Source organism: Eucyclogobius newberryi, unplaced genomic scaffold, assembly GCF_026437365.1.
Source record: "Eucyclogobius newberryi isolate DKJ021-1_F unplaced genomic scaffold, fEucNew1.0.hap1 SCAF_6, whole genome shotgun sequence".
NCBI classification, from domain to species: domain Eukaryota; kingdom Metazoa; phylum Chordata; class Actinopteri; order Gobiiformes; family Gobiidae; genus Eucyclogobius; species Eucyclogobius newberryi.
Window position 1 is genome coordinate 1,662,752 of NW_027316278.1, and position 12,784 is coordinate 1,675,535.

Below are 12,784 nucleotides of genomic sequence, written 5' to 3' on the forward strand. Positions count from 1 at the left end.
ACACGTTCCTCAGCACGTTCCTCAACACGTTCCTCAACCTCAGCACGTTCATCAGCCTCAACACGTTCCTCAGCACGTTCCTCAATACGTTCTTCAGCACGTTCCTCAACACGTTCCTCAACACATTCCTCAGCACGTTCCTCAGCACGTTCCTCAACACGTTCCTCAACACGTTCCTCAACCTCAGCACGTTCCTCAGCCTCAGCACGTTCCTCAACACGTTCCTCAGCATGTTCCTCAACACGTTCCTCAGCACGTTCCTCAGCCTCAGCACGTTCCTCAGCACGTTCCTCAGCACGTTCCTCAGCACGTTCCTCAGCACGTTCCTCAGCACGTTCCTCAGCACGTTCCTCACCACGTTCCTCAGCACGTTCCTCAGCACGTTCCTCAGCACTTTCCTCAGCACGTTCCTCAGCCTCAGCACGTTCCTCAACACGTTCCTAAGCACGTTCCTCAGCCTCAGCACGTTCCTCAGCACGTTCCTTAGCACGATCCTCAGCCTCAGCACGTTCCTCAACATATTCCTCAGCACGTTCCTCAGCACGTTCCTCAGCACGTTCCTCAACACGTTCTTCAGCACGTTCCTCAGCACGTTCCTCAACACGTTCCTCAACACATTCCTCAGCACGTTCCTCAGCACGTTCCTCAACACGTTCCTCAACACGTTCTTCAGCACGTTCCTCAGCACGTTCCTCAGCACGTTCCTCAGCACGTTCCCCAGCCTCAACACATTCCTCAGCACGTTCCTCAGCACGTTCCTCAACACGTTCCTCAACACGTTCTTCAGCACGTTCCTCAGCACGTTCCTCAGCACGTTCCTCAGCCTCAACACGTTCCTCAGCACGTTCCTCAATACGTTCTTCAGCACGTTCCTCAGCACGTTCCTCAGCACGTTCCTCAACACGTTCCTCAACACGTTCTTCAGCACGTTCCTCAGCACGTTCCTCAGCACGTTCCTCAGCACGTTCCTCAGCACGTTCCTCAGCACGTTCCACAGCCTCAACACATTCCTCAGCAAGTTCCTCAGCACGTTCCTCAACACGTTCCTCAACACGTTCTTCAGCACGTTCCTCAGCACGTTCCTCAGCACGTTCCTCAGCACGTTCCTCAGCACGTTCCTCGGCACGTTCCTCAGCACGTTCCTCAACACGTTCCTCAGCACGTTCCTCAGCATGTTCCTCAGCACGTTCCTCAGCACGTTCCTCAGCCTCAGCACGTTCCTCAGCACGTTCCTCAACACGTTCCTCAGCCTCAGCACGTTCCTCACACGTTCCTCAGCCTCAGCACGTTCCTCACACGTTCCTCGCACGTTCCTCAGCACGTTCCTCAGAAGGTGCCTCAGCGCGTTCCTCAGCACGTTCCTCAGCACGTTCCTCAGCACGTTCCTCAGCACGTTCCTCAACACGTTCCTCAGCACGTTCCTCAGCACGTTCCTAAACACGTTCCTCAGCATGTCCCTCAGCACGTCCCTCAGCACGTTCCTCAGCACGTTCCTCAGCACGTTCCTCAGCCTCAGCACGTTCCTCAACACGTTCCTCAGCCTCAGCACGTTCCTCAGCACGTTCCTCAGCACGTTCCTCAACACGTTCATCAGCACGTTCCTCAACACGTTCCTCAGCACGTTCCTCACACGTTCCTCAGCCTCAGCACGTTCCTCACACGTTCCTCGCACGTTCCTCAGCACGTTCCTCAGGATGTTCCTCAGGACGTTCCTCAGGACGTTCCTCAGCACGTTCCTCAGCACGTTCCTCAGCATGTTCCTCAGCACGTTCCTCAGCACGTTCCTCAGAACGTGCCTCAGCGCGTTCCTCAGCACGTTCCTCAGCAGGTTCCTCAGCACGTTCCTCAGCCTCAGCACGTTCCTCAGCACGTTCCTCAACACGTTCCTCAGCATGTTCCTCAGCCTCAACACGTTCCTCAGCACGTTCCTCAACACGTTCCTCAACACGTTCCTCAGCACGTTCCTCAGCACGTTCCTCAACACGTTCCTCAGCCTCAGCACGTTCCTCGGCACGTTCCTCAGCACGTTCCTCAAAACGTTCCTCAACACGTTCCTCAGCACGTTCCTCAGCACGTTCCTTAACACGTTCCTCAGCACGTTCCTCAACACGTTCCTCAGCACGTTCCTCAGCACGTTCCTAAACACGTTCCTCAGCACGTCCCTCAGCACGTCCCTCAGCACGTTCCTCAGCACGTTCCTCAGCACGTTCCTCAGCCTCAGCACGTTCCTCAGCACGTTCCTCAGCATGTTCCTCAACACGTTCCTCAGCACGTTCCTCAACACGTTTCTCAGCACGTTCCTCAACACGTTCCTCAGCCTCAGCACGTTCCTCACACGTTCCTCAGCCTCAGCACGTTCCTCACACGTTCCTCGCACGTTCCTCAGCACGTTCCTCAGGACGTTCCTCAGGACGTTCCTCAGGACGTTCCTCAGCACGTTCCTCAGCACGTTCCTCAGCATGTTCCTCAGCACGTTCCTCAGCACGTTCCTCAGAACGTGCCTCAGCGCGTTCCTCAGCACGTTCCTCAGCACGTTCCTCAGCACGTTCCTCAGCACGTTCCTCAGCCTCAGCACGTTCCTCAGCACGTTCCTCAACACGTTCCTCAGCATGTTCCTCAGCCTCAACACGTTCCTCAGCACGTTCCTCAACACGTTCCTCAACACGTTCCTCAGCACGTTCCTCAGCACGTTCCTCAGCCTCAGCACGTTCCTCAGCACGTTCCTCAACACGTTCCTCAGCCTCAGCACGTTCCTCACACGTTCCTCAGCCTCAGCACGTTCCTCACACGTTCCTCGCACGTTCCTCAGCACGTTCCTCAGCACGTTCCTCAGCACGTTCCTCAACACGTTCCTCAGCACGTTCCTCAGAAGGTGCCTCAGCGCGTTCCTCAGCACGTTCCTCAGCACGTTCCTCAGCACGTTCCTCAGCACGTTCCTCAGCACGTTCCTCAACACGTTCCTCAACACGTTCCTCAACACGTTCCTCAGCACGTTCCTCAACACGTTCCTCAGCACATTCCTCAGCATGTTCCTCAGCACGTTCCTCAACACGTTCCTCAGCACGTTCCTCAACACGTTCCTCAACCTCAGCACGTTCATCAGCCTCAACACGTTCCTCAGCACGTTCCTCAATACGTTCTTCAGCACGTTCCTCAACACGTTCCTCAACACATTCCTCAGCACGTTCCTCAGCACGTTCCTCAACACGTTCCTCAACACGTTCCTCAACCTCAGCACGTTCCTCAGCCTCAGCACGTTCCTCAACACGTTCCTCAGCATGTTCCTCAACACGTTCCTCAGCACGTTCCTCAGCCTCAGCACGTTCCTCAGCACGTTCCTCAGCACGTTCCTCAGCACGTTCCTCAGCACGTTCCTCAGCACGTTCCTCAGCACGTTCCTCACCACGTTCCTCAGCACGTTCCTCAGCACGTTCCTCAGCACTTTCCTCAGCACGTTCCTCAGCCTCAGCACGTTCCTCAACACGTTCCTAAGCACGTTCCTCAGCCTCAGCACGTTCCTCAGCACGTTCCTTAGCACGATCCTCAGCCTCAGCACGTTCCTCAACATATTCCTCAGCACGTTCCTCAGCACGTTCCTCAGCACGTTCCTCAACACGTTCCTCAGCACGTTCCTCAACACGTTCCTCAGCACGTTCTTCAGCCTCAACACGTTCCTCAGCACGGTCCTCAATACGTTCTTCAGCACGTTCCTCAGCACGTTCCTCAGCACGTTCCTCAGAACGTGCCTCAGCGCGTTCCTCAGCACGTTCCTCAGCACGTTCCTCAGCACGTTCCTCAGCACGTTCCTCAGCCTCAGCACGTTCCTCAGCACGTTCCTCAACACGTTCCTCAGCATGTTCCTCAGCCTCAACACGTTCCTCAGCACGTTCCTCAACACGTTCCTCAACACGTTCCTCAGCACGTTCCTCAGCACGTTCCTCAGCCTCAGCACGTTCCTCAGCACGTTCCTCAACACGTTCCTCAGCCTCAGCACGTTCCTCACACGTTCCTCAGCCTCAGCACGTTCCTCACACGTTCCTCGCACGTTCCTCAGCACGTTCCTCAGCACGTTCCTCAGCACGTTCCTCAACACGTTCCTCAGCACGTTCCTCAGAAGGTGCCTCAGCGCGTTCCTCAGCACGTTCCTCAGCACGTTCCTCAGCACGTTCCTCAGCACGTTCCTCAGCACGTTCCTCAACACGTTCCTCAACACGTTCCTCAACACGTTCCTCAGCACGTTCCTCAACACGTTCCTCAGCACATTCCTCAGCATGTTCCTCAGCACGTTCCTCAACACGTTCCTCAGCACGTTCCTCAACACGTTCCTCAACCTCAGCACGTTCATCAGCCTCAACACGTTCCTCAGCACGTTCCTCAATACGTTCTTCAGCACGTTCCTCAACACGTTCCTCAACACATTCCTCAGCACGTTCCTCAGCACGTTCCTCAACACGTTCCTCAACACGTTCCTCAACCTCAGCACGTTCCTCAGCCTCAGCACGTTCCTCAACACGTTCCTCAGCATGTTCCTCAACACGTTCCTCAGCACGTTCCTCAGCCTCAGCACGTTCCTCAGCACGTTCCTCAGCACGTTCCTCAGCACGTTCCTCAGCACGTTCCTCAGCACGTTCCTCACCACGTTCCTCAGCACGTTCCTCAGCACGTTCCTCAGCACTTTCCTCAGCACGTTCCTCAGCCTCAGCACGTTCCTCAACACGTTCCTAAGCACGTTCCTCAGCCTCAGCACGTTCCTCAGCACGTTCCTTAGCACGATCCTCAGCCTCAGCACGTTCCTCAACATATTCCTCAGCACGTTCCTCAGCACGTTCCTCAGCACGTTCCTCAACACGTTCCTCAGCACGTTCCTCAACACGTTCCTCAGCACGTTCTTCAGCACGTCCCTCAGCACGTTCCTCAGCCTCAACACGTTCCTCAGCACGGTCCTCAATACGTTCTTCAGCACGTTCCTCAGCACGTTCCTCAACACGTTCCTCAACACATTCCTCAGCACGTTCCTCAGCACGTTCCTCAACACGTTCCTCAACACGTTCTTCAGCACGTTCCTCAGCACGTTCCTCAGCACGTTCCTCAGCACGTTCCCCAGCCTCAACACATTCCTCAGCACGTTCCTCAGCACGTTCCTCAACACGTTCCTCAACACGTTCTTCAGCACGTTCCTCAGCACGTTCCTCAGCACGTTCCTCAGCACGTTCCTCAGCACGTTCCTCAGCCTCAACACGTTCCTCAGCACGTTCCTCAATACGTTCTTCAGCACGTTCCTCAGCACGTTCCTCAGCACGTTCCTCAACACGTTCCTCAACACGTTCTTCAGCACGTTCCTCAGCACGTTCCTCAGCACGTTCCTCAGCACGTTCCTCAGCACGTTCCTCAGCACGTTCCACAGCCTCAACACATTCCTCAGCAAGTTCCTCAGCACGTTCCTCAACACGTTCCTCAACACGTTCTTCAGCACGTTCCTCAGCACGTTCCTCAGCACGTTCCTCAGCACGTTCCTCAGCACGTTCCTCGGCACGTTCCTCAGCACGTTCCTCAACACGTTCCTCAGCACGTTCCTCAGCATGTTCCTCAGCACGTTCCTCAGCACGTTCCTCAGCCTCAGCACGTTCCTCAGCACGTTCCTCAACACGTTCCTCAGCCTCAGCACGTTCCTCACACGTTCCTCAGCCTCAGCACGTTCCTCACACGTTCCTCGCACGTTCCTCAGCACGTTCCTCAGAAGGTGCCTCAGCGCGTTCCTCAGCACGTTCCTCAGCACGTTCCTCAGCACGTTCCTCAGCACGTTCCTCAGCACGTTCCTCAACACGTTCCTCAACACGTTCCTCAGCACGTTCCTCAACACGTTCCTCAGCACGTTCCTCAGCATGTTCCTCAGCACGTTCCTCAACACGTTCCTCAGCACGTTCCTCAACACGTTCCTCAACCTCAGCACGTTCCTCAGCCTCAGCACGTTCCTCAACACGTTCCTCAGCACGTTCCTCAACACGTTCCTCAGCACGTTCCTCAGCCTCAGCACGTTCCTCAGCACGTTCCTCAGCACGTTCCTCAGCACGTTCCTCAGCACGTTCCTCAGCACGTTCCTCAGCACGTTCCTCAGCACTTTCCTCAGCACGTTCCTCAGCCTCAGCACGTTCCTCAACACGTTCCTAAGCACGTTCCTCAGCCTCAGCACGTTCCTCAGCACGTTCCTCAGCACGTTCCTCAGCCTCAGCACGTTCCTCAACATATTCCTCAGCACGTTCCTCAGCACGTTCCTCAGCACGTTCCTCAGCACGTTCCTCAACACGTTCCTCAGCACGTTCCTCAACACGTTCCTCAGCACGTTCTTCAGCACGTTCCTCAGCACGTTCCTCAGCCTCAACACGTTCCTCAGCACGTTCCTCAATACGTTCTTCAGCACGTTCCTCAGCACGTTCCTCAACACGTTCCTCAACACATTCCTCAGCACGTTCCTCAGCACGTTCCTCAACACGTTCCTCAACACGTTCTTCAGCACGTTCCTCAGCACGTTCCTCAGCACGTTCCTCAGCACGTTCCTCAGCACGTTCCTCAGCACGTTCCCCAGCCTCAACACATTCCTCAGCACGTTCCTCAGCACGTTCCTCAACACGTTCCTCAACACGTTCTTCAGCACGTTCCTCAGCACGTTCCTCAGCACGTTCCTCAGCACGTTCCTCAGCACGTTCCTCAGCCTCAACACGTTCCTCAGCACGTTCCTCAATACGTTCTTCAGCACGTTCCTCAGCACGTTCCTCAACACGTTCCTCAACACATTCCTCAGCACGTTCCTCAGCACGTTCCTCAACACGTTCCTCAACATGTTCTTCAGCACGTTCCTCAGCACGTTCCTCAGCACGTTCTTCAGCACGTTCCTCAGCACGTTCCTCAGCACGTTCCTCAGCACGTTCCTCAGCCTCAACACATTCCTCAGCAAGTTCCTCAGCACGTTCCTCAACACGTTCCTCAACACGTTCTTCAGCACGTTCCTCAGCACGTTCCTCAGCACGTTCCTCAGCACGTTCCTCAGCACGTTCCTCAGCACGTTCCTCAGCCTCAGCACGTTCCTCAGCACGTTCCTCAGCACGTTCCTCAGCCTCAGCACGTTCCTCAACATATTCCTCAGCACGTTCCTCAGCACGTTCCTCAGCACGTTCCTCAGCACGTTCCTCAGCACGTTCCTCAGCACGTTCCTCAACACGTTCTTCAGCACGTTCCTCAGCACGTTCCTCAACACGTTCCTGAACACATTCCTCAGCACGTTCCTCAGCACGTTCCTCAACACGTTCCTCAACACGTTCTTCAGCACGTTCCTCAGCACGTTCCTCAGCACGTTCCTCAGCACGTTCCTCAGCCTCAACACATTCCTCAGCAAGTTCCTCAGCACGTTCCTCAACACGTTCCTCAACACGTTCTTCAGCACGTTCCTCAGCACGTTCCTCAGCACGTTCCTCAGCACGTTCCTCAGCACGTTCCTCAGCACGTTCCTCAGCACGTTCCTCAGCCTCAGCACGTTCCTCAGCACGTTCCTCAGCCTCAGCACGTTCCTCAACATATTCCTCAGCACGTTCCTCAACACGTTCCTCAACACGTTCTTCAGCACGTTCCTCAGCACGTTCCTCAGCACGTTCCTCAGCACGTTCCTCAGCCTCAACACGTTCCTCAGCACGTTCCTCAATACGTTCTTCAGCATGTTCCTCAGCACGTTCCTCAACACGTTCCTCAACACATTCCTCAGCACGTTCCTCAGCACGTTCCTCAACACGTTCTTCAGCACGTTCCTCAGCACGTTCCTCAGCACGTTCCTCAGCACGTTCCTCAGCCTCAACACATTCCTCAGCACGTTCCTCAGCACGTTCCTCAGCCTCAGCACGTTCCTCAGCACGTTCCTCAGCACGTTCCTCAGCCTCAGCACGTTCCTCAACATATTCCTCAGCAAGTTCCTCAGCACGTTCCTCAGCACGTTCCTCAGCACGTTCCTCAGCACGTTCCTCAGCACGTTCCTCAGCACGTTCCTCAATACGTTCTTCAGCACGTTCCTCAGCACGTTCCTCAGCACGTTCCTCAACACATTCCTCAGCACGTTCCTCAGCACGTTCCTCAACACGTTCCTCAACACGTTCTTCAGCACGTTCCTCAGCACGTTCCTCAGCACGTTCCTCAGCACGTTCCTCAGCACGTTCCTCAGCCTCAACACATTCCTCAGCAAGTTCCTCAGCACGTTCCTCAACACGTTCTTCAGCACGTTCCTCAGCACGTTCCTCAGCACGTTCCTCAGCACGTTCCTCAGCACGTTCCTCAGCACGTTCCTCAGCACGTTCCTCAGCCTCAGCACGTTCCTCAGCACGTTCCTCAGCACGTTCCTCAGCCTCAGCACGTTCCTCAGCACGTTCCTCAGCACGTTCCTCAGCACGTTCCTCAGCACGTTCCTCAGCCTCAGCACGTTCCTCAGCACGTTCCTCAGCACGTTCCTCAGCACGTTCCTCAGCACGTTCCTCAGCACGTTCCTCAGCACGTTCCTCAGCACGTTCCTCAGCCTCAGCACGTTCCTCAGCACGTTCCTCAGCACGTTCCTCAGCCTCAGCACGTTCCTCAGCACGTTCCTCAGCACGTTCCTCAGCACGTTCCTCAGCCTCAGCACGTTCCTCAGCACGTTCCTCAGCACGTTCCTCAGCACGTTCCTCAACACGTTCCTCAGCACGTTCCTCAATACGTTCTTCAGCACGTTCCTCAGCACGTTCCTCAACACGTTCCTCAGCACGTTCCTCAGCACGTTCCTCAGCACGTTCCTCAGCACGTTCCTCAACACGTTCCTCAACACGTTCTTCAGCACGTTCCTCAGCACGTTCCTCAGCACGTTCCTCAGCCTCAGCACGTTCCTCAGCACGTTCCTCAGCACGTTCCTCAGCACGTTCCTCAGCACGTTCCTCAGCCTCAACACATTCCTCAGCAAGTTCCTCAGCACGTTCCTCAGCACGTTCCTCAGCCTCAGCACGTTCCTCAGCACGTTCCTTAGCACGTTCCTCAGCCTCAGCACGTTCCTCAGCACGTTCCTCAACACGTTCCTCAACACGTTCCTCAACACGTTCCTCAGCACGTTCCTCAGCACGTTCCTCAGCACGTTCCTCAGCACGTTCCTCAGCCTCAACACATTCCTCAGCAAGTTCCTCAGCACGTTCCTCAGCACGTTCCTCAGCACGTTCCTCAGCCTCAGCACGTTCCTCAGCACGTTCCTCAGCACGTTCCTCAGCCTCAGCACGTTCCTCAGCACGTTCCTCAACACGTTCCTCAACACGTTCCTCAACACGTTCCTCAGCACGTTCCTCAGCACGTTCCTCAGCACGTTCCTCAGCCTCAGCACGTTCCTCAGCACGTTCCTCAGCACGTTCCTCAGCCTCAGCACGTTCCTCAGCACGTTCCTCAGCACGTTCCTCAGCACGTTCCTCAGCACGTTCCTCAGCACGTTCCTCAGCACGTTCCTCAGCCTCAGCACGTTCCTCAGCACGTTCCTCAGCACGTTCCTCAGCCTCAGCACGTTCCTCAGCACGTTCCTCAGCACGTTCCTCAGCCTCAGCACGTTCCTCAGCACGTTCCTCAGCACGTTCCTCAGCACGTTCCTCAACACGTTCCTCAGCACGTTCCTCAATACGTTCTTCAGCACGTTCCTCAGCACGTTCCTCAACACGTTCCTCAGCACGTTCCTCAGCACGTTCCTCAGCACGTTCCTCAGCACGTTCCTCAACACGTTCTTCAGCACGTTCCTCAGCACGTTCCTCAGCACGTTCCTCAGCACGTTCCTCAGCACGTTCCTCAGCACGTTCCTCAGCCTCAGCACGTTCCTCAGCACGTTCCTCAGCACGTTCCTCAGCCTCAACACATTCCTCAGCAAGTTCCTCAGCACGTTCCTCAGCACGTTCCTCAGCCTCAGCACGTTCCTCAGCACGTTCCTTAGCACGTTCCTCAGCCTCAGCACGTTCCTCAGCACGTTCCTCAACACGTTCCTCAACACGTTCCTCAGCACGTTCCTCAGCACGTTCCTCAGCACGTTCCTCAACACGTTCCTCAACACGTTCCTCAACACGTTCCTCAGCACGTTCCTCAGCACGTTCCTCAGCACGTTCCTCAGCCTCAGCACGTTCCTCAGCACGTTCCTCAGCACGTTCCTCAGCCTCAGCACGTTCCTCAACACGTTCCGGTCCCTCAGCTGAAGATGTTTGGCTTTTCCTCCTCAAACCGAGGAGAAGGACCATGTCCACACAAGCTAACGATGCTAATGCTAACACAGCTCAAGAGTCCTGCAGGGGTCACCAGAACCCACAAAGATGGACATGAAAGAGGACATAACTTTACAACAGGTGGCCCTTGTGTTACGTGAAGAGCTGAAGAACCAGGAGGAGGAGAAGAAGGAGGAGGAGGAGGAGGAGAAGAAGGAGGAGGAGGAAAAATAGGAGAAGAGGAGGAGAAAGAGGAGGAGGAGCATTATAAATGCTTTGAGCACAGGAGGACACAGGAGGTTCTGACCGTGTCCTGGACGTTTCCCAGAATCCTCCAGTGCAGCACGAGCCCCACAGATGCAGCGCAGCTCCAGCCGCACAGCCCGAGCGCCCAGGCCAGGTTCTGCGCTCGCTCCAGCTCGCTCAGCACCAGCAGAACGGCCACGGCCAGCGTGACCATCGCCATGGCAACCAAGAGCACGGCCGGAGAACATCTGGACACTCGCCGGGGCCCGTCACGTCCGTTCAGGGCCACGCCCACGCAGGCTCCGAGCAGCGGGCCGCAGCGGAACCAGGCCGACGCCCACAATGCCAGGACCGGACCAGAACCAGAACCAGAACCAGGACCAGAACCAGGACCAGAACCAGGACCAGAACCAGGACCAGGACCAGGACCAGGACCAGAACCAGGACCAGGAACAGGAACCCAAGAGCTGAAGCCTCTGGTGAGGAGCAGAGACGAGAGCAGAAGGTCCAGCAGCGCCGAGAAGATGCAGAGGGCCAGGACCCCACCACGAGCCATCTGAGGTCAGAGGTCACAGGGTCTGAACCAGGACTAAACCAGGACTGAACTAGGACTAAATCAGGTCTAAACCAGGTCTAAACCAGGACTAAATCAGGTCTAAACCAGGACTAAATCAGGTCTAAACCAGGTCTAAACCAGGTCTAAACCAGGACTAAACCAGGTCTGAACCAGGACTAAACCTGGACTAAACCAGTTCTAAACCTGGACTAAACCAGGACTAAATCTGGACTAAACCAGGTCTAAACCAGGACTAAACCTGGACTAAACCTGGACTAAACCAGGACTAAACCAGGTCTAAACCAGGACTAAACCAGGACTAAACCTGGACTAAACCAGGACTAAACCAGGACTAAACCTGGACTAAACCAGGTCTGAACCAGGTTTAAACCAGGACTAAACCAGGACTAAACCAGGTCTAAACCAGGTCTAAACCAGGTCTAAACCAGGACTAAACCTGGACTAAACCAGGACTAAACCAGGACTAAACCTGGACTAAACCAGGTCTGAACCAGGTTTAAACCAGGACTAAACCAGGACTAAACCAGAACTAAACCAGGTCTAAACCAGGTCTGAACCAGGACTGAACTAGGACTAAACCAGGTCTAAACCAGGACTAAACCAGGACTAAACCAGAACTAAACCAGGTCTAAACCAGGACTAAACCAGGACTGAACTAGGACTAAACCAGGTCTAAACCAGGACTAAACCAGGACTAAACCAGAACTAAACCAGGACTAAATCAGGTCTAAACCAGGTCTAAACCAGGACTAAATCAGGTCTAAACCAGGACTAAATCAGGTCTAAACCAGGTCTAAACCAGGACTAAACCAGGACTAAACCAGGACTAAATCAGGTCTAAACCAGGACTAAACCAGGACTAAACCAGGTCTGAACCAGGACTAAACCAGGACTAAATCAGGTCTAAACCAGGACTAAACCAGGACTAAACCAGGTCTGAACCAGGACTAAACCTGGACTAAACCAGTTCTAAACCTGGACTAAACCAGGACTAAATCTGGACTAAACCAGGTCTAAACCAGGACTAAACCTGGACTAAACCTGGACTAAACCAGGACTAAACCAGGTCTAAACCAGGACTAAACCAGGACTAAACCTGGACTAAACCAGGACTAAACCAGGACTAAACCTGGACTAAACCAGGTCTGAACCAGGTCTAAACCAGGTCTAAACCAGGACTAAACCAGGACTAAACCAGAACTAAACCAGGACTAAACCAGGACTAAACCAGGTCTGAACCAGGACTAAACCAGGACTAAACCAGGACTAAACCAGGTCTAAACCAGGACAAAACCTGGACTAAACCAGGACTAAACCAGGATTAAACCAGGTCTAAACCAGGACTAAATCAGGTCTAAACCAGGACTAAACCAGGACTGAACTAGGACTAAATCAGGTCTAAACCAGGTCTAAACCAGGACTAAATCAGGTCTAAACCAGGTCTAAACCAGGACTAAACCAGGACTAAACCAGGACTAAACCAGGTCTGAACCAGGACTAAACCTGGACTAAACCAGTTCTAAACCTGGACTAAACCTGGACTAAACCAGGACTGAACTAGGACTAAACCAGGACTAAACCAGAACTAAACCAGGACTAAACCAGGACTAAACCAGGTCTGAACCAGGACTAAACCAGGACTAAACCAGGACTAAACCAGGTCTAAACCAGGACAAAACCTGGACTAAACCAGGACTAAACCAGGATTAAACCAGGTCTAAACCAGGACTAA

General features: G+C 54.4%; 1 protein-coding gene across 1 annotated transcript in view; it reads right to left on the reverse strand.

Annotated features, from left to right (window-relative positions):
• The window catches only part of abcb9 (ATP-binding cassette, sub-family B (MDR/TAP), member 9), a 46,719-nt gene extending 35,688 nt beyond the window's left edge, over positions 1-11,031 (reverse strand). The window contains exon 1 of the mRNA XM_072432939.1: positions 10,537-11,031. Coding sequence (XP_072289040.1) covers positions 10,537-11,031 — 495 coding nt within the window. The remainder of the gene's footprint in view (positions 1-10,536) is intronic.
• Positions 11,032-12,784: the final 1,753 nt, after the last annotated feature.